The sequence below is a fragment of the Moschus berezovskii genome, chromosome 12, assembly GCF_049115385.1.
Source record: "Moschus berezovskii isolate FMDL1 chromosome 12, NW_MosBer_1.0, whole genome shotgun sequence".
NCBI classification, from domain to species: Eukaryota; Metazoa; Chordata; class Mammalia; order Artiodactyla; family Moschidae; genus Moschus; species Moschus berezovskii.
In genome coordinates, this window is record NC_142471.1 from 63,843,286 (window position 1) to 63,870,924 (window position 27,639).

Below are 27,639 nucleotides of genomic sequence, written 5' to 3' on the forward strand. Positions count from 1 at the left end.
TCTCTGTCCAGTGTCTTCTGAGGTGTAGACAATTCTAAAAAGAGAGCATATCCTAGCACAGAACCCAAGGAGAAGTGTCATCTTTCTTTCCTGTGGTCCAGGAGACCTACCCTATCCTACCATATCCAGTAGACCTAACCTACCTTATTCCGGGATGGGACAATCCCATCCCAGAAGTAGGCTGCTCTAAACCAGTAAATACGACTGGGGCTCTTAGCATAGCGAGGTCTAGCTTCAGTCTGTAATAGGAATGATGACCATTAATACCACAATGTCTCGCCTGAAATGCCTGAGGCCTGGATGGGTCATTTTTTCCAGGGTTTGCATATCTGTACTCCAGAAGAGACCCTTACCTTCAGAAATGGCCTTCTTCACAGCTGCTACGTAAGTCTCAGGCTCATCGTCACAGGTGAGCTCCTGCCAGTGGGCCCAGTCTGGAAAGAAGTCCAGGAACTCCTCGCTGTCCTGTACCCCGCAGAGCAGCCGCACCACACGGTGTGGAGGATGAAAGGCTCTCTGCAGCAGGGGCAGCAAGCTCGGCTGGCAGAAGCACTGCACCAGCTCCGCAGACAGCAGCACCACAATGCAGCGCACGTGGAGGAAGAAGCTCAGGTCCTCAGCGGAGAAGGATGTCATGGGGCTCAGCCTGTAAGTCAGCGTCTTCTGGCTGCGGACCTGCCGACTGGAAAGGAAAAGGTCCTGGAGGTACTGGCACCACTCCTGAGCATCTCGGCTGTAAACAATGAGGATGTCGCATCCTCCCAGCATCCCTGAGCAAGAAGGAGACACGGAAGCACGTTAACATGCCTGCTCCCACTAGGGCTTCCCATGACCTGCAAGAGTCACCATCCAGACGAGGGGCCTGGCACCCATAGTCTCTCACGCTCCACCCCCAGCACACCTGCCCAACTTCTTTCCCACTTAACAGCCTGTGTTCCTACCATTCCAGAGTCCCTGCCATTGTCCAAACACCCCATGCTGTTTCAGATCTTTGCATACGCTATTGCTTCTGCTGGTATCCTCTCCCACAAACGGCTGATGTAGTATAGGATGACAATCATGAAAGAAACTGCAAGCACTTACTTAGAGCTTACTACATTCCAGCTTGTCCAAGCTTATTGCCTAGAAAATTCATTAGATCATCACAGCAACCTTCCAAGGTACCACTACTAGCCAAATCCTAAAAATGAGAAAATTGAGGTATGGCAGAATAAGTAATTTACCCAAGAGCCCCAGTGGCAGAGTTAGAATTTGAACCGAGGCAGTTTGATCCCTGGTGGCTCAGATGGTAAAGAATCCGCCTGTAATGCAGGAGACCCAGGTTTGATTCCTGGGTTGGGAAGATCTCCTGGAGAAAGGAATGGCTATCCACTCCAGTATTCTTGCCTGGAGAATTCCATGGACAGAGGAGCCTGGTGGGCTACAGTCCACGGGGTTACAAAGAGTCAGACACAACTGAGCGCCTAACACTTTCACTTTTAGTTTGATCCCAGAACCTAGCTATCCCAAACACAGTGGTTACAAGCACAGATCTGGAATCAGGCAGCCAGACTTAGCATCTTGGCTCTCTGAAGCAGTAGCTGTGAAACCCTAGGCAAGTTGCTTACATTTTCTAAACCTCATTTTACAGGGAGATCAGTCCTGGGTGTTCATTGGAAGGACTGATGCTAAAGCTGAAACTTCAATACTTCGGCCACCTCATGCGAAGAGTTGACTCACTAGAAAACACTCTGATGCTGGGAGGGATTGGGGGCAGGAGGAGAAGGGGACGACAGAGGATGAGATGGTTGGATGGCATCACCGACTCGATGGACATGAGTTTGAGTGAATTCCGGGAGTTGGTGACAGACAGGGAGGCCTGGCGTGCTGTGATTCATGGGGTCGCAAAGAGTCGGACACGACTGAGCGACTGAACTGAACTGAAATGGAAATATAAAGACAATATTTATCAGTGTTTCGTGAGAATTAAATTAAATATGTTATGCAAATTGCTGAGCATAGTGGTTGGCATGTAGTAAACCCTCAATGATTGGTAGCCGGTGTCACAGTAATATAAACAATGCACTAATGTAAAGGTAACCATGGTTGAACTAACACATTTACCTATACAGTGCCTTTTATAAGGTGCCCCTCACCATACATGGTCTGTCACATAGGCTTTCTTCTTGTAATAAAGCACAAATGCCAGAAACAGAGTCCAAAGCCTCAGAGACGTGCTGAATCTTTGGGGTATCACAAAGTGATCCCAAACTCCTCGTTTACATATAAGAGATATACTTCATCTGAGAAGATAAAGGAATTTATTTAAATTTACATTCAGCAAATTAGTTCAGAGTCTGGACTGAAACTCAGGTTGCCCCCTGGTTTCCTATCCTGTCCTCTTGCCAACTTCACCTGCTACTTTCCATCAGGAATTCTGTCAAGAATATTATGAGCAATAACTCTTATTTTCCATTATGGAAGTTCAAAGAAGCTTGGCTCTTAACATAACACTTGTGAGTCCTCATCTCCCATTAATTCGATGAACTATTCTAAGGGATCTGGAAGGGGTGAGCACAGAGAAGTATCTACGAACCTACAAGGCAATAGGGAGCCTTCCTCCCACTCAGAGATGGAAGCTGGGAATTTTGTGAAACGGGATTTATCTAAGCTATGGATTAGCACAATTAAATGCCATTCTTGGGCCACATTTATCTGAATGTCAGAGGCAGGACTGGGGCAAGACCTGAGCTTCCCAGTTATGAAAACATCATGAAAGGAAGTCCCATTCCTGGCCCCATCCATCTCCATATTCAAAATAAAAATAATGACATATAAATTGTAAACCCAACACAGTTCTGATATCCCCCCAGGATGACAGTACCAAATCTTTTAAAACAGTAAATAAAACAAAAATGTGATGTTTCTTTTTGAAGCCCCTCATTCAGTACTAATATAAAACCCAATAGGCTTCTAGTAGGAACAAGTGCATCAGCCTGTGAGGGAAGGTGTGCAAATTTAAAGAAGGCAATTTGAGACTGGAATAAAAGTCAGCAATTCTGAAGACACCATGGACATCTGTAGCTCTGTAGAGAACTCAATTCTGAACATGGTCTGTTTCCTCAGTTTTGAATAAAACAGTCCCTTTTAGGAATGCTTACTCTGGTCCCAGAGTTAAGTAGATCAAGGACAAAAACCAATGGTGCAGCCTTCCATAAAATGAAATCTTTGCCAATTGAATCTTTTTTCTTCTGTGTAGAATATTTCTTTGAACCTCAATGGAAAAATAATTTCTGCACTACAAAAGCAATAAAATTGGCAAAGCTACATAACTATGGAGTTCATACTGAGAAAAAGCAGAGTTAACATCCAAACATTTCTGTCTTCTTTATGCTCCTCCTCCCTACGTGGCTGTTTTATACTAAGAAGCAAATGTTCTTCTAAATGTAAAGGGTAATTGCATATGAATGGGCATGAATATGGCCTATCAGGTAGGCAGTGTGCAAGACTACATTTCACTACAATATTAAGGATGCAAACTTAGTGATGCTGTGCTCAGGATTTACTTAAAAGTATAAAAGTAAGAAGCTGTAGTCACATACCCTCCCTCCACATACACACAGAGGCAAATATCATGTCAATAGTTTATGAAAAAGAACTAGAAGGAGAGTAAGGTCTGAGAAGAGGCTGGCTGTGGTTCCATACATTAGTGATGGAGAAACCATGGGTAATGTTTTCAACAGGGTTGACAAGTGATGGCTAAAGAGCGAGGAAGAAGGAAGAAAGTGATTTCTGAGAGCACCCTTAAAAGGTACTTAAGAAGGAAACTTGGGTCTCAGAGCACTGATTGTCTTAGCAGGAAAGCAGCAACGGTACATTGCCTGACTATGTAGATATGAGTGATTTATACCACTTTTCTAAGGAGTCTGTTCAGTTGCTAAGTCATGTCTGACACTTTGTGATCCCATGGATTACAGCATGCCAGGCTTCCCTGCCTTCACTATCTCCTGGAGCTTGCTCAAACTCATGTCTATTGAGTCGGTGATGCCATCCAACCATCTCATCCTCCATCGTCCCCATCTCTTCCTGGCCTCAATCTTTCCCAGCATCAGGGTCTTTTCCAATAAGTTGGCTCTTCGCATCAGGTGGCCAAAGCATTGGAGCTTCAGCTTCAGCATCAGTCCTTCCAAAGAATATTCAGGGCTGATTTCCTTTAGGATTGACTGGTTTGATCTCCTTGCTGTGCAAGGGACTCTCAAGAGTCTTTTCCAGCACCACAGTTCAGAAGCATCAATTCAGTGACTCAAAAGCAAAACAACATTTTTAAGACAAGTTCTGGGGCCATGGAGGAGGGAGTACTCAGTTCACCCTGGATCCTGCCTCACCACTTCCTGCTCCTCTGTTAACAGCATATCGCAATACCTACTACTCATTAAAGACTTCTAGCCATCAAGAAAACCTTAAATGTTAATAATAGGGGAAAACAGGTGTGCAACATATGAGAATTCTCTGTACCATCATCCCAATTTTTCTTTAAATCTAAAATGTCTAAAATAAAAGTTTAAAAATAGAATTTAAATAAAAAGCACTTAAGGGGTCAGTCAGTCAGTTCGGTCACTCAGTCGTGTCCGACTCTTTGCAACCCCATGAATCGCAGCACTTAGCCTCTTCTACATGGAAATCTACTTAAAATGTCTCATTCCTGAGGTTCTGGTGCTAAATTTCACTTACTCTCTTTGAGTGAAAGTACAGGCATCCTTCAGAGTTATTGCTGGTTTGGTTCTAGACCACCATAATAAAGCGAATACTGCAAAATCACCTCTCCCAAATTTGAGGGTTTCCCAGTGCATATAAAAGTTATATTTATACTGTACCGTGTAGTCTGTTAACTGTGTGAGAGCATTAAGTCTAAAAAAAAAAAAAAAACCAATGTACATACCTTAATTAAAAAATGCTTTATTGCTAAAAAATGCTACCATCTGAGCTTTAACCATGTTTTGCAATAGTAAAATCAAAGGTCACTGATCACAAATCATCATAAATATAGTAATAATGAAAAAGCTTGAAATATTGTAAGAATTACCAAAATGTGACAGAGAGACAGGAAGTGAGCAAATGATGTTGGAAAAAGAATAACGTCAATACTCTTGCTTGATGCAGGATTGCCACAAACCTTCAATTTGTAAAAACTAAAACGCAATATCTGCAAAGCGCAATAAAGCCATGTGCAATAAAATGAGGTATGCCAGTACTTGAGAAGGAAGTGGTTAGTACCTCAGGCTAGTTAATATCACAACCTACTTGTTCACCAACTCCTGGTGTGACTTCAGACCAATATACTCTGTCTAAGCAATTTTGCCTTAATGTAAATGAGGACAATAAGATCTATCACCTTCTTGAATTTCACTCTGCTGCTGAAACTGAACCTTGGGGAAATTCTAGAAAAGTCCAAAGTGGAAGTCAAAGTCCTTTCACAACCTGCTGGGACTAAACGTTTTGTCGGGGACTCTCTTTCATACGTAGGGACACCCTTTTCTTCAATGAGTCCCTTCCTTTAATCATAAGTCACTTCTTCACACGTGACAAATCCTTCCTCCATTTTTGTGTGTTTGTTTATTTAGAGAAACGAAATACATGAGCCAATAAGGAGTCCATAAATTCCAGACAGAAATAAGTAAGGGTATTTACCCTTGAGGAGCTTAGAGATCAGGTCTGGCTATCAAAGGAGAAAGGCGTGGATAACAGTAGAGGCAGGGCTGGCTGGTAGCAACAGGGAGTCTCGGTGGTGGTAAGAAACCCAGTGACCAAAAGACAGCTTCCTTTGAAAGATCCAGAATCCACCCCAGAAAAAACCTGAGAAGAGCTTGGCAGCTTCTCAAACTACCCAGCCCAGACCACTCCATTCATCCAACCTGGAGTCCGAGTTCGAATCTAGGCACCATATTGAAGAGCGGTATGACACAAGGAAGGTGACTAGAATAGGGAGAGATCTGGAAACACACAAGGACTCCGAAAGTTTCAAGTTTAGAGACTTCGCAGGAGTACTGAGGGACTTCAAGGATCAGACAGAAGGTAACGTGACAAAAAAAATTTTAGGTCCCTTCAAGCTCTTTTGTCCTGTAAGTCCAGGAATGGAAGAAGGATCTAGAGGTAAGAGAAGCCTTGTGGGGGTAGAAAAAGGTATGAGAGGTTTCTTCAAATACCTGAAGGCTGATACACAGAGGAAAGGATTCTAGTTTTCACTCAACCAGGCTTGGCCACTTGGGAAAATCACTAATGGCTTCTCTCTCCTCTCTCTCAAGAGTAAATACAACAGACATCATCAGGTGCCTACAGAATATTCCAGGGTAGGCTGATTCCATTTCATTTCACCTCATTTTCCAAGTATTTTTCAGATAGAGAGTTAAGATTCTCCTCAATTTCAACAAGAAAATATACATTTCTAAAAAAAAGAAACTAATGCTTACCCTTCAGTGGAAGGGAATTGAAGAAGACCACATGATTGGATCATAAGAAGAAACGAAGTACTGATGCATGCTACAACTTGGATGAACCTTGAAAATGTTATACAGCGTGAAAGAAGTTGGTCACAAAAGGCCACATACTATATGATTCCATTTATATGAAAGTCCAGAGTAGGGAAATCTAATCTACAGAGACAGAAAGTAGAACTTAGGGCTACAGAGGAAGAGGGAACAATGGAGTGATGGCTGAAGTGTATGGAATTTCTTTTTGAGGTGATGAAAATGTTCTAAAATTGACTGTGATGACGGTTGTACAATTGTGTCTGATTCTTTGCAGTCCCATGGAGTGTAGCCCACCAGGCTCCTTTGTCAGGCAAGAATCCTGGAGTGGGTTGCCATTTCTTCCTCCAGAGGATCCTCCTGACCCATGGATTGAACCCACGATTCTTTAACCTTGCACCACCTGGGAAGCCCTGTACATGTCTGTGAGAATACTAAAACCACTGAATTGTATACTTTATTGGGTGAATAGCATAGTATGTCGAAGAAGGCAATGGCAAGCCACTCCAGTACTCTTGCCTACAAAATCCCATGGACAGAGGAGCCTGGTGGGCTACAGTCCATGGCGTCGCTACTAGTCGGACAAGACTAAGCAACTTCACTTTCAGTTTTCACTTTCACACATTGGAGAAGGAAATGGCAACCCACTCCAGTGTTCTTGCCTGGAGAATCCCAGGGATGGCGGAGCCTGGTGGGCTGCCATCTATGGGGTCGCACAGAGTCGGACACGACTGAAGCGACTTAGCAGCAGCAGCAACAGCAGCATAGTATGTGAAATACATCTCAAAAAAAAAAAACCTATTCAAAAGATGAGGAGAACAGAGAGGGGAAGGAAGAAGGGAAAAAAGAGGCAAAGGAAGAGGAGAAAAAGAGGAAGACACATAGAGGAGTGGCCTGGACGGCTCCAGAGACCACAGCATTCTGACAAAGAGACAGTCTCACTGCTGTCACCAGTGTGCCATCCACCACAGGACCTGGTACTTCCAGACCTCAGAAAGGCCCATTTGCAGAAGCTGGAGTGGTGACTCACCACAGAGGATGCTGATGGCAAGAAGATTGACAGCTTTAACCATTACAGACATCTGCAAAAAGTCACTACAGAGCCCATAAATGGGCCTAGGTTTGGCCACTGGGCTTGAGTCCCCATATGAATAGAAGCACACCATTCTAGCCCCTTTGGCCACGCCTACTGGACACTGGTGGGGGGTGGTTTCCTCCACCCAAAGTATGCTGTTTCCTGGACTAAGCAGCCCAGGAACTGTTCCTAGCAATAGACGGAGGTGGGAGCATCATTGATCTTATCTCCTACTTCTCCCCAATCACCCACCTACTGTGGCCACTCTGGCCTGCTCCCTGTTCCAGAAATATATCATATCCACCCATTTATTGTTCCCCTGCCTAAAACCCTCTTCCCCCACATGCCTCCTCTTCTGCTCTCCTTCAGGTCTTTGCTCAGATGCCCCTTTCTCCATGAGACCTAACCTGGCAGCCTCCTTTAAAAATGTATCTCCAACCCTCTTTACCCCTCTACTGTTTTGCCACCACACTTATCACATAATGTACTTTCCTTGGGCTTCTCAGGTGGTTCAGTGGTAAAGAATCTGCCTGCCAATGCAGGAGACACAGGAGGTACAGGTTCAATCCCTGGGTTGGGAGGATCCCCTGGAGGAGGATATGGCAACCCACTCCAGTACTCTTGCCTGGAAAATCCCATGGACAGAGGAGCCTGGAGGGCTATGGTTCATGGGGTCACAAAGAGTCGGACATGACTAAGCATGCAAGCACATCGCACTTTCCTTATTCAGTGTATTGCCTGCCTTCCCTCGCTGTTTCATAAGCTTCAAGGAGTCATGGCTTATGCCTGTTTTATTAAATATACACCTGACACCTAGAACTGTGCCTGCAATAAATATATGTTGAATGACCTGATTCCCTCTAGTTAACTCTGCACTGGCTTTCAAATGGAATGTGTGGACTATGAACCTGCTGCTGCTAAGTCACTTCAGTCGTGTCCGACTCTGTGTGACCCCATAGACGGAAGCCCACCAGGCTCTCCCGACCCTGGGATTCTCCAGGCAAGGACACTGGAGTGGGTTGCCATTTCCTTCTCCAGGACTATGAACCTACTATCACCTTATTCATAGTCCAAGTTCTTCTAAATTCTAGTGCCCAGCTAGAGAGCCTGGAGGCTAAGGTTAGCTACCTTCCCAATTCCCTTAAATACGGAGTCTGCATTACCAAATCGAAGGGAACTGTCACCGTTGATTGGCCTTTTCTTTCAAATCACAATTAGAAGACTGTATCTCAGGGGACCTGGGGAGAGCTGGCCCTTCATTCTAGCATCTGCCCACAATTTCTCCAAAAACAGCACCTCCTCCCAGCCAAATAGATATTATTTTTCAAGAAGATTTTACATCCTGTTATCACGTTATCTCTACTAAAACATCATAAGATGGGATGGAAAAATACTAGTAAGTGCACTTGCAAACATGGCAACTCTAACCTTCTCATTTAATAATTCCCTGTTTTACTTAATGGCTTGCCTTCACATACTATAAACTCGAGAGCAGAGATCAGGGTGTCCTGGTCACCAGTGAGGACATATTTAGGTGCACAATATCCACTGCATTGCATCGTTAGTGCTCATTGGCTGCCTCTATTCTCATCATCATTATTGTGCTGGTTCTGGGTCTCAGTGAGCCAGAGGCTTGCCAAGGGTACACACCATGGACCAGAAGGGAGCCCAGGGCTAATCAGAAGAGACTCCTGGCACCTTTTAATGGGTAGATTACCCAGTTACCCTCACCTCTCCCCAGTCCCCAAAGTTCTGACAAGGACATAAAAAAAGTAAAGCTAAAGGAGTGGTGTTCCTAGAGTCCTACTGAAATTCTACACACACACACAAAAAAAAACAAAGCCCAGGAGGGAAGAGGAAGCGGGTTAAGCAAGGCGGCCCAAAGCCCATCTCCAAACTCGGACTGTCGGAGCGCCCCCTATTGGCCGGATGGGACCCGAAGAGAAGCATTTCGCCGGCGGAGAGACCAGTGGGCTCTCCGCATTCTTTAAACTTGATCTCGGCTCACAGAGTGAGTTCAACAGGGAGATAGACCCTCAGAAGCTCAAGGGCCAGTGCTGCAGGGAGAAAAGGAGACTCAGAGATGAGGGACAGGGGAAGGTCGGGCAGGGGCCGAAGAGAATCGCGCAACAGCCTGGGAAGGGGAACGTGAGAAAGTTGTGCGGCAAGAAGAGGGGAAAGGACAGAAAGAACACAGATCCCGCGCCGAGCCGAGGGAGCAGCCGGGGACTCGAGCGGGGACAGCGACGGCGGGCGGCGGCGGCGAGAGGGTGCGGGAAGGGCGGCGGGGGAGAGGGACCGGCGTCCGGCCTACGCACCTGAGGCTGCCATGCCGCCGGCCGCGGTCCTCCGTGCCCTGCTAGCTGCGCGCGGGGCCCGGGGCCGGAGCGGGCCCGGCGGCGGCCCAGGCGCAGGACGGGAGGGCGCCCGGCTCCGCGCAGCACCCGCCGCGGCTCTGGCGCTTCCTCCTGCCGGGCAGCGAGGACTCGCCGCGAGGGCGTGTCCACAAGGCCCGCCTCGCCCGCGGGGCTCGGCCCCCGGCACCTGCTCCCCAGGCGGTTGGGGAGGGGAAGTGAGAACTGCCCCCCACCGGCCTGTAGCCGGCCAGCTCCCCGCGTTGCCCCCATCGCTCACTCAGGGTAGGGAGGAGACGAGGGGGGCTTCGTGCGCCCCGCTCCCCGTGAAATCAGTCGGATCGGCCCCCAAAGGGCAGCCCGAGTCGGGGGAGCGTTGAGAGAGGACGGAGACAGAAGGGTTAGCTGCACGGCCTCTGCGATCTGGGGCGGGGGCTGTCAATGTGCACAGGTGGCCCAACCATCTCCCCATTCCCTGGGGCTTTCTCCCTGAGCCGCTGCCCGGGCAGGAAGGGGAGGGGGCAGGAAGGGGAAGAGGCATCTTCTCTGGCACCTGGCCCTGGTGCTTGGTGTTGCCCTTGATTACCCTCCAGTGACCTTCCTATAATTCCTGATCTCCAGACGGCACAAGAACGTTAATGATAATCTCATATGTCAAATGCATGGTATCGTTGTCATTGCCTTTTGTGCCTTTGAGGTAGCCCCTATCATGGCCTTCAGGTTAACGCTGAAGAAACAAGCCGCATCTCTTGCTCAGACTCCCACAGAGAACAGATGCTCCCCGAGCTTCTATACCAGGCCTGTTTGAGACCAGAGCTAGAGCTCTCCCTTAACCCTCACACTCGCCTGCCACGTCTTCTCTTCCTCCCTTTGCCGCTCCTGTAGTGGATCTGAACGGAGCTGTGCCCTTGCAGTCCTCAACGATGTCCAGAAAGCAGAGATGACAGAGGTTTTCTGTGCAAGTGGAAAGAAATGAAAGACATTTTAAAATGGAAACATCAGGGTTCAGTCCAAGAACTAGTTTGCTACTGTTGCCGTAATAGATTAGTACAAATTCAATGGCCTAAAACAAATTTATTATCTTACATGAATAAGATATGAAATTAAAAGATTCAGTCATGAAATTAGAAGGTGCTTGCTCCTTAGAAGAAAAGCTATGACAAACCTAGATAGCATATTAAAAAGCAGAGACATTACTTTGCCGACAAAGGTCAGTCTAGTCAAAGCTATGGTTTTTCCAGTAGCCATGTATGGATATGAGAGTTGGGCTATAAAGAAAGCTGAGCACCGAAGAACTGATGCTTTTGAACTGTGGTGTTGGAGAAGACTCTTGAGAGTCCCTTGGATTGCTAGGAGATCCAACTAGTCAATCCTAAAGGAAATCAATCCTGAATATTCATTGGAAGGACTGATGCTGAAGCTGAAGCTCCAATACATTGGCCACCTGATTTGAAGTGCTGACTTATTGGAAAAGACCCTGATGCTGGGAAAGATTGAAGGCAGGAGGAGAAGGGAACGACAGAGGATGAGATGGTTGGATGGCATGACCAACTCATGCCGTCCAACTCATGGACATGAGTTTGAGCAAGCTCCAGGAGTTGGTGATGGACAGGGAAGCCTGACATGCTGCCGTCCATGGGATCGCAAAGAGTTAGACATGGCTGAGTGACTGACCTATTATCTTACTCTTCTATATTTCAGAAGTCCAACATGAGCCACACCAGGCTAAAATCAAGGTGTTGGCAGGTTTTGGTTCCTTTCTGGAGTCTCTAGGAGAGAATGCATTTCCTTGCCTTTTTCGGCTTCTAGAGGAATTTATACACATTTCTTGATTCATGCCTCCCTCGATCTTCAAATCCAGTAACATAACATTTTTCTGACCCTGCTTCCCTCATCACATATTTCTGTGTTTCCTCTGCCTTTCACTTTTAAGGGCCTAGCAGTTACATTGGTCCCACACAGATAATCCAGGAAAATCTCCCTGTTTTAAGGTCAGCAGACTAGCAACCTTATTATCGTCTGCAACCTTAATTCTTCTTTGCCGTGTAACAGTATATTCACAGGTTCTAGGGGTTAGGATGTGGACATCTTTGGGGGACAGGGGCATTATTCTGCCTACACAGACCTGGAATTCTGAAAGAGGAGATAAGCTTATTACCTGCTATACGTTATAGCTATTCCTCGTGTTCAGGATTTCTCTGGCCTCCACACCCGGTCAGCCACACCTCCTACCCACCCCCTATCAATGCATTGTCACAACTCTGTACAGTTCTTTCGCAGAACTTATATAGATTATTTTCCGCAATTACAAGCAGCTTTTTAGACAAAGCCTAAGAACCTAGCCCTCTTTTGAGCTTCCTTCCTTACCTACCAAAATGGCCACTCCCCATGAAGTTTCTGCCACTTGTCTCCTTGGGGCATTTTGAGCAATGGCAGAGGCCATTTCCAGGTTGGACCTCCAGTTCAGAGAAACAAATTGTTGGGCATCTGCTGTGGGGCCAGCTCTGCTCAGAGTGCTATCACTTATTCTGCTTTCAATAATCTTTACCTGAAACCTATGAGGTAGGCATGTTATTATCATCTTATTTCACAGGGGAAGAAACTAAGGCTCCGAAAAGGTAATCTGCCTGACTCATGGTCATGTATTTAGAAGGATCAAAACTGGATTTTGAATTCAAATCCATGTGCTACTCAAGAGCTAACTCTCTTGTCATGAATTGTGACTTAGAAGCCACACCAGCTATTCCATGCCAGTTCCATGATCTCCAAACCCAAAGTGCCTGTAATAACAGGAAAAAGGAGTGCTGTAGAGATCACTGACTGCATACCCAATATCTATTGTCCTTATAACACAATCACCCCTTTATTTGGAGACCGTAATGTGCCTCGCTAAAAGACTTCATTCCCCAACTTAGAGGAGGCTAAGTAAGTGGAAGTCATTAGCTGGGGCATCCAAAAACTTCTTTATTGTGTGCTTAACTCTGCTGCCAGATACTCCTTTTGCCTTTCTCTCTCTCTTTTAACTCCTACTTGGAATGTGAATGGATGGCTGGAGATCTGACAGCCCTGTTAGATTTCAAGGTGACCGTGTGAATGGAAGTCACACTCTAAGGAGAGCAGAGAACAAAGGTGGGCAGAATCTGGTTCTCTACTGATCATGGGGATTCCATACAAACTCCAGCCTTCCCACCTTCGAATTCTTTTACATGAAAGAGAAATAAACACATCTCTGTCTTGCTAGAGCCATGATTATTTGTGTATTCTGCTATACGTAACCAAACTTAATTCTTTACCGAAATGGGAATGGAAGCTAACATTTACTGAGCATCAGCTATAATTCATGAATTTTCTTATACTATCTCATAATCATCCCTCAAAATAACTCTGAATCACAAGTATTATCTCCACTTCAGAGATAAAGAAACTAAGATTCAGAGATGTTAGTTTTTCCAGGGTCATTCAGTAGTTAGCATAACTGTGATTCAAATCCAACTGATTCTATGGTCTTTTCCATGGCATAAGGACATACTGGATGACTTCAGAGAGTAAATTAAAACTACTTCCTGAGGACACACATGTGCTCTCAAGTGAGGGGTCCCCCTTGAGTCCTTGGCACTTCAAGTCTCACACAGATGGTGTCTTCATTTGTGCATGAAAGCAAGTCTTGCACGTTTTCTACTTCTTCCTTCTGAGGTGCTGAAGCAGAAAGTTTAAGCAGCTGTGAGAAAAAGTTTAGGACTTGACCGCATATGCTCTTAGAATATTAAAGCGGGAAAAGCCCTAATAATGACCTAAGAGGTCATTATTGGACACTTGTGTAAACTAATAATGAGAGGCAAAGTGACCTTTCTAACATACTCTGAGTTGGAAGCACAACCAGGATTAGAATCCTGGTCTTGATTCTTAGTCTGGTGTTTTTAGCTATATCTGGCCACTTCCCCCCCCCCCCCCAATTAGTAAAAGAGAGCAATTGTAGAGAAATGTTTTCCTTAATCTGATGTTTCATCTTTGTCTGCCACAAGTTCCTAGAGGGTTAAACCAATCTTGAATGTTTGGAATAAACCCCACTTGGTCATGATATATCACCCTTTTTACATGTTGTCAACTTACTAGTATTTTGTTAAGGATTTTTCTATCTGTGTTCATGGGGTATGTTGGTCTGTAATTTTCTTTTTGGTAACATCTTTTGTTACTTTTTGTATCCAGGTTAATCTGGCCTCATAAAACAAGTTTGGAAGTATTCTTTTCTCCTCTATTTTCTAACAGAACACTTGACGTTATAAATGTTTAATAGATTTAACCGCTAAAACTAGCCATGTCTAAAATTTCTTTTGAGAGGTTTCGCTAGCCAGTTCTATAGCCCCCTCAAAAGACAGGGTTCTTGGGGTGTGCCAGTATTGATAAGTTGTATTTTTCAAGGAATTTGTCCATTTAATCAGTTTCAAAATTTTATTGATATGAAATCAGTCTTAATATTTTACTATCCTTTTAATGTCTGTAAGATTCATAATGATCGCCCCTGTTTTATTTCTGATATTTTTCATTTGTGTCTTCTGTCTTTCTCTCTCAATCTCTATCATTCTAAATAGCTGTTTATCAATTTTATTAATCTTTCCAAAGAATCAACTTTTGGTTTTGCTAATTTTTCTATTTTTTGTTTCTTACTTCATTGATTTAGGCTCTTTATTATTTCCTTCTGCCTATTTACTTTGAGTTCACTTTGCACTTATCTAGCTTCCTAAGGTTGAACATGTGGCCACTGTTTTTATTCCATTCGTCTTTTAATAATATAAACATTTAAAGCTATAAGTCTACCGCCATTCAATGCTTTGGCTGCATCCCCCAGATTTTATGTTCTATTTTTATTATGATTTAGTAAAAAATATTTTCTAACATCCCCTGTAATTTCTTTGAGTGATGGGTAATTTAAAAGTGAGATCTCCAAATATTTGAGTTTTTTTAAAGATAGCTTAATGTTGTTGATTTGCAGTTTAGATCCATTATGGTCTGAAAGCAGATTCTGCTTGCAGATACACATATTATAAACATGTAGATGTTATCTATATGACAACTGTAGCATAAAGTAAGGCTTCCCTGGTGGCTCCGTGGTAAAGAATCTACCTGCCAATGCAGGAGACATGGGTTCAATCCCTGGGTCTGAGTGACTCCCCTGGAGAAGGAAATGGGAACCCACTCCAGTATTCTTGCCTGGAAAGTCCCATAGACAGAGAAGCCTCGCAGGCTACAGTCCATGGGATTGCAGAAGAGTCAGACATGACCTAGTGACTGAACGATACCAGCATAAAGTAAGGGGCTGAGGAGAGAGTAAATTGTTCTAAATAGTGTCTAATTTCTTAAATTTTATGAGAAGCATTAAAATATTAATTCTAAGTGGACTGTAAAAAATTAAGAATGCACAGTATATTTTCATCCTTAGAACAGCCACTAAAAGTTAATTTTAAAATGTATGGCTAATCCCAACCCAGGGATTGAACCCAGGTCTCCCACATTGCAAGTAGATTCCTTGCTGCCTGAGCCACTAGGGAAGCCCAGATAAGAGAAGGAGGTACAAGGTAACGAGCTAAACATTACTGGAGCAAGATGGTGAGTTTGCTTTTGAAAATATTGAAGTGCCAGAGTCCTCAGACTGAAAACATCCAGGGAGATGTCAGTCTAATACTTGGAGGAGCACACAGGAGGAATATCAAGAGGATAGCAGAGGGCCACATAAGTAGGAGGAAGAAAAGTGAGAGTGTAGCCCTGGGAGGCAGAACAGTCGAGGAGGAAGCTATTGAATTCAAGAAACTAATCAAACGTGTCTTTAGGTGGAGATAATGGTTGACTTTGATCCTGAATAAAATCCACAGCATTAAATAGGGTTGTGCAGGTCTTTTGGTAAAGTCAATAGTTACATCTTTCCCTAATACAACGCAGGGCTTCCCAGGTGGCTCAGAGGTAGAGTCTGCCTGCCAATGCAGGAACCTTGGGTTTGGTCCCTGGGTCGGGAAGATCCCCTGGAAAATGAAATGGTGACCCACTTCAGTATTCGTGCCTGGAGAGTCCCATGGACAGAGGAGCCTGGGGAGGCTGCAGTCTATGGAGTCACAAAAGAGTAGGACACAACTTAGTAACTAAACAACAACAAATAGCAACTCCATGTTATTGTTATGGAAAAAGAAATCTATTGATTAATTAGTTTATTAACAAAAACTTTGTTGTTGAGCAGTTACATGAGGTATACCAGGAAATGTTTGCCATGTCAGATGAGGGAGTAATCTTACATTTTTGCTTCTTTCTTCTCAAAGAAGCGGATAATGCTTAGTAGATGGTACTAGTGAAACATGCAATTGATCAGTCTTCATGCTACCGCCAAGCAGCAGCTAGCTACCTTGGAACTATTAAACCTTTTAATGAAAAGCCATGTTCGTTGTATCCTTTGTGTATAATTTTATAACTAGAGTGAAAAAGTTGACTTAAAGCTCAACATTCAGAAAACTAAGATCACAGCATCCGGTCCCATCATTTCATGGGAAATAAATGGGGAAACAGTGGCTGACTTTATTTTTGGTGGCTCCAAAATCACTGTAGATGGTGCAGCCATGAAATTAAAAAACACTTACTCCTTGGGAGAAAAGTTATGACCAACCTTGACAGCATATTAAAAAGCAGAGACATTACTTTGCCAACAAAGGTCTGTCTAGTCAAGGCTATGGCTTTTCCAGTAGTCATGTATGGATGTGAGAGTTGGACTATAAAGAAAGCTGAGCACCAAAGAATTGATGCTTTTGAACTGTGGTGTTGGAGAAGACTCTTGAGAGTCCCTTGGAATGCAAGGAGATCCAACCAGTCAGTCCTAAAGGAAATCAGTCCTAAATATTCACTGGAAGGACTGATGTTGAAGCTGAAACTCCAATACTTTGGCCACCTGATACAAAGCGCTGACTCATTTGAAAAGACCCTGATGCTGGGAAAAATTGGGGGCAGGAAGAAAAGGGGATGACAGAGGATGAGATGGCTGAATGGTGTCACCGACTCAATGGACATGAGTTTGGGTAGATTCCGGGAGTTGGTGATGGACAGGGAGGCCTGGTGTGCTGTGGTTCATGGGGTCACAAAGAGTCGGACACGACTGAGCTACTGAACTGAGTAAAATATTACTATAGACTGCTGTTTTATCTTTTTCCTTTGCAAATATGGATTATGGCAAGAAGTACAAATCTTCAAAAAATAAGGACCAAACAACTTTAAAGAAAAAATACTTCACTGTAATTTATTGAACATTCAATAAACATTCAACTAACTGATAAAATAAAATGTATGGCTAAATAGTCAATAAATAAATTGAAATGGAATTCTTACCTATAGCCAATAAATGTAAGTAGTCAGGAAAAGAGAATCAGAAGAGCAAAATACAGAAAGGACCAATAGTAAATAAATAGTAAAATGGTGGAACTACCTGTTAATCACTATGTTAATATTAATTACATTCAGTTCAGTTCAGTCGCTCAGTCGTGCCCAACTCTTTACGACCCCATGAACCACAGCACGCCAGACCTCCCTGTTTATCACCAACTCCCGGAGTTCATTCAAATGTATATTAATATTATGTTCAATAATTGCATTGAATAATTACATTAAATTACATATTGAGTTGGCCAAAAAGTTTGTTCAAGTTCTTCCATAAGATGGTATGGAAAAATCTGAAATGAACTTTTTGGCCAATCCGATATTTTTTTTTAATCTTTGATTTTCAGCAGTTTGATAATAAGCTCAGATGTGATTTTTCTCTGTATGAGGTCAACTTCCTGAGTCTGTAATTTTATGTCTTACCAAATATGGGGAAGCTTCAGACATTTTTTTTAGATGTCTTTTCTGCATTATTCTTTGTTTTCATCTCTTCTCAGATTTCATTAACACATGTTAATATTATCCTATAGACACTTATGTCTCTGTTCATTTGTTTTCAGTCTTTTTTTTCCTCTGTGTTCTTCAGAATGAACAATTCCTATTAATCTGTAGTCAGTTCACTGATTCTTTCTGCTGTTGTCTCTAAAATGCTTTTAAGCCCGGCCAATGAATTTTTCATTTCTAGAATTTCTATTTGGTTCTTTATTAAAATTTCCATTTCTCTGCTAATAGTTTCTCTTTGTTTAATTACTCTGAATACATCTTTCTTTACATCCTTGAATACAGTTACAACAGTTCTTTGAAAACTCATCTGCTCATTGCAACATGTAGTACATATTGGGGTCAATCTTCACTGATTGCCTTTTCTCTTGAGCTGGATCCCATTTTCCTATTTCTTCATGTACCTAGTAATAATGAATGGTGGCCTAGATATGTTAAGTGATATTTGGTGAGACTGATTTCTACTTTGCCTTTGAAAAGTGTTCTTCTAAAGGATGTAGTGATTCTGGCTGCACTCAAGCTTCCAACTCTGTCTTCTCCACTGTGGTGAGCAACAGCAGATCTCTGTTCAGTTCTTTCAGCCTTAACTGGGGTGCACAGAGTCTGCCATATATAGTATAGTATAGTTCAAGGATTAGTAGACCATATCATCCTTCCTGAAATACTCAAGGCTGCTAGGTGACTGAGAAGAATCATACCATGAATAGAATGTGACTGAGCAATACACCCAAATTTTGTGTTTTCTGGATAAGTACAATTTCTTAATTTCCAACTTTTTAATTTTGCTAAGCAAGGACATTAAAAAAATCTATTCATATTACCACTATCATTTCACAAGAAAGGAAAGGGATATTAAAACCAAAAAAATTAGAAATAGTATGATTTCAGAAAAAAAGAACTATTTTAAACTGAATGTATTCTGTGTTAGTAAAAATTCACCACATTACATTACCCCCTTGATGACTTGATGAAAATTCCATCCCAGCTGGGTTCCCAACCTAGGAAGGGAAGCTGAGAATTTTTGTGACGAAAGTATTAAGGATCTCAATGTTTGCCAAAACCATTGCTTTAAAGGAAGTTTCAAAACAGAAAAATCAGGACAGTGTTTCCCAAACTTCAATCATGTGAAAATTCCGTCACAAATATGCCATGGCTGCATTTCACCTGCTTTATTTACTTTCAATGTTTTATTTCAGTCATTTGCTTACTTAAGTTTATTTTAAAATGAAAGTCTTATATGAATATCATAAATGGAAAGCCATATCCCTTGCCATAAAATCAAGAAAACAAAAATGTTGGAAGGCCCTCAGCCTGCAGCCACCTCTCTGTTGAAAAGGGAGATTAGCAGAGATTAGGGGTTCAGGTCGTACCTGCACCAGAATGAAACTTTCTCTTTGATTTAAATTTAAGGACAAAAGAATTGAAAAGAATAATTTTCTCATCGTGTAATTAAATGTCATTCAATGCCATGTTCATGTACCGCCTAAAATCACCTCCTAGTGAACTTATGGATGGGGGAAGGGATAGTTAGGGAGTTTGGGATCAGCATGTACACACTACTATATTTAAAATGGATAACCAACAAGATTCTTCTGTATAGCACAGGGAACTCTGCTCAATGTTATATGGCAGCCTGGATGGGAGGGGGGTCTGCCAGGGAATGGATACATGTAAATGTACGGCTAAGTCCCTTTGCTGTCCACCTGAAACTATCACAACACTGTTAATTGGCTATATTCCAACATAAAATAAAAAGTTAAAAAACAAGCAAGTGTATATAGGGGAATGGAACTTCTATTATTTATTATATTATATATTATAATTATATTACATATATTGGGCTTCCCTCATAGCTCAGTTGGTAAAGAATCCACCTGCAATGCAGGAGACCCTGGTTCGATTCCTGGGTCGGGATGATCCGCTGGAGAAGGGATAGGCTACCCACTCCAGTATTCTGGCCTAGAGAATTCCAAGGACTACAGTCCATAGGGTTGCAAAGAGTTGGACGCGACTGAGTAACTTTCACTTTTCACTTTCACATTATATATAATTATATGTTATATAAAAAAATATATAAAATATTAGATATCATATCAAAGCTTTCTTTGAAAGAGATATAATGAGATTAGAGTTATTTCATAAAAAATTTTAAAAATATATAGAAAAGTTGCAATAGTGTAAGAAACTCCTTTCCCCAGTATTGAAAAATAAAATCATCTTATGCCAAATAATAGTATCTTGGTAGATAGTCTATTGAGTCAGAGGCACTATCACACTGTAATTAAAAGCATTGGCTAAATTAAAACAAAAAAACATTCAGCAGAGGTTTGGAGCTCCCTTCTCCTGCTCTCTCCTTTTGAGATGACCCCTCTCCTCGGCTTTCCTGGTGGCTCAGAGGATAAAGCATCTGCCTGCAATTTGGGAGACCTGGGTTTGATCCCTGGGTCAGGAAGATCCCCTAAAGAAGGAAATGGCAACCTACTCCAGTATTCTTGCCTGGAGAATCCCATGGATGGAGGAGCCTGATAGGCTACAGTCCACGGGGTCGCAAAGAGTTGGAGACAACTGAGCGAGTTCACTTTTACTTTGTTTTCTCTCCCTTACAGCTACTGTATCCTCCGAGTCTTCAAAACAGTTAGATTGTACTTCTACTATCAAATATCAATGAGCCCTATTACATGGATGTTGCTTATTAATAAGCAATTGAAACTGTTGGTATATATTGTAGTTACTTATAGAAAAATTTGAGCTTTTATTTAACAGCAATCTGCCTGTAGTTTAATCCATTTCACATACATGCACAATTTGTGACTCTATCATTAAATATGAAACTCTATTTTAATACATTTTTCTAAATATTTAATATTCTATATAAAATTATATCATGACATTTCTCTTTCCTGATAATTTTATTCTTGATCAGTGGCAGATAGCAAAATATTTGCTATCTCTTTGATTCTTCTAATAACAAAGTCCATAACTACTCATGACTCCTTTATAAACAGTTGCTTCTCATAAACAACTGCTGCATAACAGGTAAATCAATGCATGCTTGAATCTACCAGAAAGAAGCTGATAGATGAAATAAAACTGTGGTACAGAGCAAGAGTGAAAAGCTGCAAATGTAGTAGCTGAGTTTGTTGATTTGGGAGAAAATTAAAGTCATTTATGCCTATTAAATTAAGCTTCCTTGTAATCATATCTATTATAATTTTTCAACTTTATTTCACTTTTTAAGAAAACCAGCTTGACAGTGTATAGAAAGAAAAAAAGAAGTGAAAGTCGCTTAGTTATGTCCAACCCTTTGTGACCCCATGGACTGTAGTCCATGGAATTCTCCAGGTCAGAATACTGGAGTGGGTAACTTCCCAACCCAGGGATCAAACCCAGGTCTCCCACATTGCAGGTGGATTCTTCACCAGCTGAGCCACAAGGGAAGCCCAACAATACTGGAGTGGGTAGCCTATCCCTTCTCCAGGGGGTCTTCCTGACCCAGGAATCGAACCGGGGTTTCCTGCATTGAAGGCAGATCCTGCATTGCAGGCAGATCCTTTACCAACTGAGCTATCAGGAAAGCACTTCAGGGAAACTTCCCTGTCAGGGAAGCATAACAGGGAAACTGTTATGCAGCAGTTGTTTGTCTATGATGGTGTATGATCCACCTGAATTTTGACTGCCTCACAGGATACAGACTGGAGCCAGACCTGTGGCAAAAAGCCATAAAACTGAGAAACCCAGTGCTATTCTCTTCTAAATGTTGACTTGACTCAGTGTCTGCCTGCTTCTTATTACTCTCTAGAGCATTTAGGTACTGGTTGTTTCTGTTTTTTTGTCTAGAGTTTATCATGGGAAAATTGGTCCAATCGAGTTATCCCCTTGTTGTCAAATCTAAAATCACTAGCATCTTGGGCCCAATAAAGAGACAGATCAGCTGGACAGTCTCCTGAGGTGTTTGCTCTCTAAGGAATGCTGAAGCATCACAGGAATAAATCAGAAATATGGTAGAAGAATGAAATGATGCCATCTTTAGCAATATGACGGAGAAGGCAATGGCAAGCCACTCCAGTACTCTTGCCTAGAAAATCCCATGGATGGAGGAGACTGGTAGGCTGCAGTCCGTGGGGTCGCTAAGGGTCGGACACGACTGAGCGACTTCACTTTCACTTTTCACTTTCCACTTTCACACATTGGAGAAGGAAATGGCAACCCACTCCAGTGTTCTTGCCTGAAGAATCCCAGGGAAGGGGGAGCCTGGTGGGCTTCCGTCTATGGGGTCACACAGAGTCGGACACGAATGAAGTGACTTAGCAGCAGCAGCAGCAGCAGCAATATGAATGGACCTGGAGATTATCATATTAAGTGAAGTAAGCCAGGCAGAGAAAGACCAATATCACTTATCACTTATGCATGGAATCTTAAAAAATGATACAGATGAACTTATTCACAAAACAGAAATAGGCTCACAGACATAGAAAACCAACTACAGTTACCAAAGAGAACAGTGGGGGTTGGAGGGGGAGAGATAAATTAGGAGTTTGGGATTAATATACGTATACAACTATATTTCCATGATCACCGGTCACACCCACAACTGGCTATTGCTTTTGCTTTGGCTCCATCCCTTCATTCTTTCTGGAGTTATTTCTCCACTGATCTCCAGTAGCATACTGGGCACCTACCGACCTGGGGAATTCCTCATTCAGTATCCTGTCATTTTGCCTTTTCACACTGTTCATGGGGTTCTCAAGGCAAGTATACTGAAATGGTTTGCCTTTCCCTTCTCCAGTGGACCACATTCTGTCAGACCTCTCCACCATGACCCTCCTGTCTTGGGTGGCCCAAAACGACATGGCTTAGTTTCATTGAGTTAGACAAGGCTGTGGTCCGTGTAATCAGATCGACTAGTTTTCTGTGATTATGATTTCAGTGTGTCTGCCCTCTGATGCCCTCTTGCAATACCTACCATTTTATTTGGGTTTCTCTTACCTTGGTCGCGGGGTATCTCTTCATAGCTGCTCCAGCAAAGCGCAGCTGCTGCACCTTACCTTGGATGAGGGGTATATCCTCACGGCCACCCCTCCTGATCTTGAACGTGGAGTAGCTCCTCTCAGCCTTCCTGCGCCCGCGCAGCCGCTGCCACTTGGAGGTGGATCATGGAAAAAGCAAGAGAGTTCCAGAAAAACATCTATTTCTGCTTTATTGACTAGGCCAAAGCCTTTGACTGTGTGGATCACAACAAACTGTGGAAAATTCTGAAAGAGATGGGAAGACCAGACCACCTGACCTGCCTCTTGAGAAACCTGTATGCAGGTCAGGAAACAACAGTAAGAACTGGACATGGAACAACGGACTGGTTCCAAATAGGAAAAGGAGTACGTCAAGGCTGTATATTGTCACCCTGCTTATTTAACTAATATGCAGAGTACATCATGCGGAACGCTGGGCTGGAAGAAGCACAGGTTGGAATCAAGATTGCCGGGAGAAATATCAATAACCTCAGATATGCAGATGACACCACCCTATGGCAGAAAGTGAAGAGGAACTAAAAAGCCTCTTGATGAAAGTGAAAGAGGAGAGTGAAAAAGTTGGCTTGAAGCTCAACATTCAGAAAACTAATATCATGACATCTGTCCCATCACTTCACAGGAAATAGATGGAAAAACAGTGGAAACAGTGTCAGACTTTATTTTTTGGGCTCCAAAATCACTGCAGATGCTGACTGCAGCCATGAAATTAAAAGACACTTACTCCTTGGAAGGAAAGTTATGACCAACCTAGGCAGCATATTAAAAAGCAGAGACATTACTTTGTCAACCAAGGTCCATCTAGTCAAGGCTATGGTTTTTCCAGTGGTCATGTATGGATGTGAGAGTTGGACTGTGAAGAAAGCTGATCGCTGAAGAACTGATGCTTTTGAACTGTGGTGCTGGAGAAGACTCTTGAGAGTCCCTTGTACTGCAAGGAGATCCAACCAGTCCATTCTAAAGGAGATCAGTCCTGGGTGTTCATTGGAAGGACTGATGCTAAAGCTGAAACTCCAATACTTTGGCCACCTCATGGGAACAGTTGACTCACTGGAAAAGACTCTGATTCTGGGAGGGATTGGGGGAAGGAGGAGAAGGGGATGACAGAGAATGAGATGGCTGGATGGCATCACCTACTCAATGGACATCAGTCTGAATGAACTCCGGGAGTTGGTGATGGTCAGGGAGGCCTGGCGTGCTGTGATTCATGGGGTCGCAGAGTCGGACACGACTGAGCAACTGAACTGAACTGAACAACTATATTTAAAATAGGGCTTCCCAGGTGGTTCAGTGGTAAAGAATCTGTCTGCCAATACAGGAGACATGAATTTGATCCCTGGGTCAGGAAGATCCCCTAGAGAAAGAACTGGCAACCCACTCCAGTATTCTAGCCTGGGAAATCCCATGGACAGAGGAACCTGGCGGGCTGTCATCCATGGGGTCATGAAAGAGTTGGATACGACTTAGCGACTAAATAACAATATATAAAATAGGTAAACACGGACCTCCTGTATAGCACAGGGAGCTATACTTAATATTTTGTAATAACCAATAATGGAAAAGAATCTAAATATATATATGTATAACTAAATCATTTTTTGTGCACTTGAAATTAGCACAATGTTATAAATTAACTATACTTCAATTAAAAAAAAACTGAAAAAAAAAAGAAATATGGTGACAATTTGCTCAAGTTTCCTCAGGTTACTCCTTCCATAATAGATGAAATACAAATTGTTTCTTCTGTTGCTTAAGTAAACACAGTTCTCAAATAGACATTCGAGAACTTAAAAAGTTCATTGATTCAGACATGACTCTAGGTCAATACATATCTAAGCCATTCTTTTAAAAGTTGTATAATACTCCGTGGTCACCATAATATATCAATTCTTATCTACTGATGAAATTAAAAGTAAGTTATTTTTCTTCATCTTTTGTCTTTTGATTTTGTTTGTAGTTTCTTTTGATATATAAAAATGCATTTACTTTTAAGAGGTAATATATGACTGTTACTTTCAGGTACTCAATCATTCAGTCGTGTCTGATCTTTGTGACCACATGGACTGAAGCCTTCCAGGCTCCTTTGTCCACAGGGTTTCCCAGGCAAGAATACTGGAGTGAGTTGCCATTTCCTCCTCCAGGGAATCTTTTGGACCCAGAGATTGAACCCACATCTCCTGCATTGGCAGGCAGATTCTTTACCACAGAGCCACCTGGGAGGCCCATTATTTTCAGGTGGCGACTCTTAGTTTCGGCCTTTTATCTTTTCCTTCAGAAGCTCTTCTTTACTTTATGATCTTATAAATAATTCCTCACATTTGTATCTAATATTTTTATATTTCACATTTAGATTTTTAATCCATCTGGAGTTTATTTTTGCATGTGATGTGGGGTAGAAGTGTAACCATGTTTTCTTCCAGATGGATCGTCAGTTCTGCCAGCACCATATATTAAGTAAACCATCTTTCCCCTCTAAACAAAATGTCATCTTTATTTATATTAAGTCCCCACTTGAATTTGTTTTTGGACTCTTTATTAGGTTCCACTTATTTATTCTTATGCTATGTACAGTTTTATTATAATAGTGTTACAATAAATTTTATTATCTTGTATATAATGTAGGAATTGTGTTTAGCTAGTAGCATAGATACAAATAACAGAAGCTTAACCAAGAAACAAATTTATTTCTTTCATGTAGAAGAAGTCTGGTCCAGTAGGCTAGGGTTGGCATGGTAGCACCATGTTCATTAAGAATCCAATCTCCTTCTATTACTCTGCTCAGCCATCCTTTAGCAGTGGCTTTCACTCTCAGGATTGCCTCATGCTTCAAGATGGCTACTGAAACTCCAGCCATATACCCCTATACCAGTTATGAAGCAAGCAAAGCAGGGAAGGGCAACAAAAGTACATGCAGCTGTCCAACATCCCTTTTAGGAAGTTTCTGGAAGTCCCATCTAACAAGTTTATTTACATCCCTATCTGAAAGTGAAGCATTTTAGTCTTTTAGTAGCTGGATATTGACTGTTAATCTAGCTAGTCTCAGCCCTCTCCCCTCCCATATCATTTTTAATTTTTTAAAAATTGTTCTCAGACATTTATGTTTCTTAGTTAATACTTTATTTTTTAAAACAGTTTTAGATTTACAGAAAAATTAGGGATATGGTGCAGAGACTTTGCATCGGCCCTCTTCCCATATACTCTCCCACCCTCCCACCACACACACTCACACACGCACACAGAATTCCTGTTATTAGCATCTTGCATTAATATGGTACATTTGTTAACAATTGATGAACCATTAGTGATGGTGTTACTATTAACTGAAGTCCATAGCTTGCATTAAGGTTCTCTGTGCTGTACATCTGTGAGTTTCGGTAAATGCATAGTGCCATGTGTCCACCATTACAATATCACATAGAATCATTTTAACATACTAAAAATTTACTGTGCTCCATTTATTCATCCCACTCCCAACGCCTCTGAACTCATGCTAATCACTTGCCTTTTTATAGTCTCTATAGTTACCTTTTTCCAAATGTCATGCCGTACATAGCCCTTCCAGCTTCTTTCTTTAACAGAAATATACATTTAACTTTCCATCACGTCTTTTTGTGGTTGATAACTCATTTCTTTTTATCACTAAATAATATTACATTGTATTATATGGATATATCACAGTTTATCCATTCACATATTAAAGGACATCTTGGTTGCTTCCAGTCTTCAGTAATTATGATTTAAGCTACTATAAATGTTTGTGTGTAGGTTTTATCTGGACATTAGCTCAGTTCATTCGGGGAAAATATTAATACCTAAGAGCACAACTGTATGGCAAGATTATGTTCAGCTTTGTGAGAAACTGCCAAACTGTCTCCTAAAATGGCTGTGCCAGTTTGCATTCCTGTCAGCAATAAATGAGAGTTCCTGTTGCCCTGCATCCTCTCTGACATTTAGCATTGTCAGGGTTTTGCATTCTAGCTATTCTCACAGTTTTGTAATGTATTTCATTGTTTCAATTTACAGTTTCCTAATGATATAGGTGAGGGCTTCCCTGGTGGCTCAGAGGTTAAAGTGTCTGCCTCCAATGCAGGAGACCTGGGTTCGATCCCTGGGTCGGGAAGATCCCCTGGAGAAGGAAATGGTAACGCACTCCAGTATTCTTGCCTGGAGAATCCCATGGATGGAGAAGCCTGGTAGGCTACAGTCCATGGGGTCGCAAAGAGTTGGACACAACTGAGTGATTTTACTTACTTACTTACTTAATGATATAGATATGATGTTCAATATCACTTCATATGTTTGTCATCTGTGTGAAGTGTCTGTTCAGATCTTTTGCCCACTTTTCCAATCAGTTTGCTTTCTTATTGTTGAGTTTTAAGAGTTGTTTTTGTATTTTATATTTTGTATACAAGTCTTTAATCAGATACGTGTTTTAAAACATTTCCTCTCAACCTGTGCCTTGTCTTTCTATTCTCTGAAATGTCTTCTGTAAATTTTTTTTAATTTTAATACAGACTGCTTAATCAATTTTTCCTTTAGTGTATTATGCTTTTAGTGTTGTATTAAAAAAATAATAGCTAATCCTGCAGTTACCTAGATTCTCTCCTATATTATTGTCTAGAAATTTTAGTTTTTTGGTTTACAGCTATATCCGTGATTCATTTTGAGTTAATTTCTGTGAAATGTGTAAGATCTGTGTCTAAATTCATTTTCTTGCATATCAATGTCCAATTTTCCATCACAATTTGTTGAAAAGACTGTCCTTTCTCTGTTGA

At 42.1% G+C, this 27,639-nt stretch overlaps 1 protein-coding gene across 5 annotated transcripts in view; it reads right to left on the reverse strand.

Annotated features, from left to right (window-relative positions):
* Positions 1-10,048, reverse strand: part of PIK3AP1 (phosphoinositide-3-kinase adaptor protein 1) — a 132,459-nt gene extending 122,411 nt beyond the window's left edge. For 4 of the 5 annotated variants that reach the window (XM_088842214.1, XM_088842216.1, XM_088842217.1 and 1 more), the window contains exons 1-2: positions 9,897-10,048; positions 354-770 (exon numbers count right to left, since the gene is read on the reverse strand). In XM_088842214.1, coding sequence (XP_088698340.1) covers positions 354-770; positions 9,897-9,909 — 430 coding nt within the window. In that variant the 5' untranslated portion in view covers positions 9,910-10,048. The remainder of the gene's footprint in view (positions 1-353; positions 771-9,896) is intronic. The other variant, XM_088842215.1, reaches the window with a different exon arrangement.
* Positions 10,049-27,639: the final 17,591 nt, after the last annotated feature.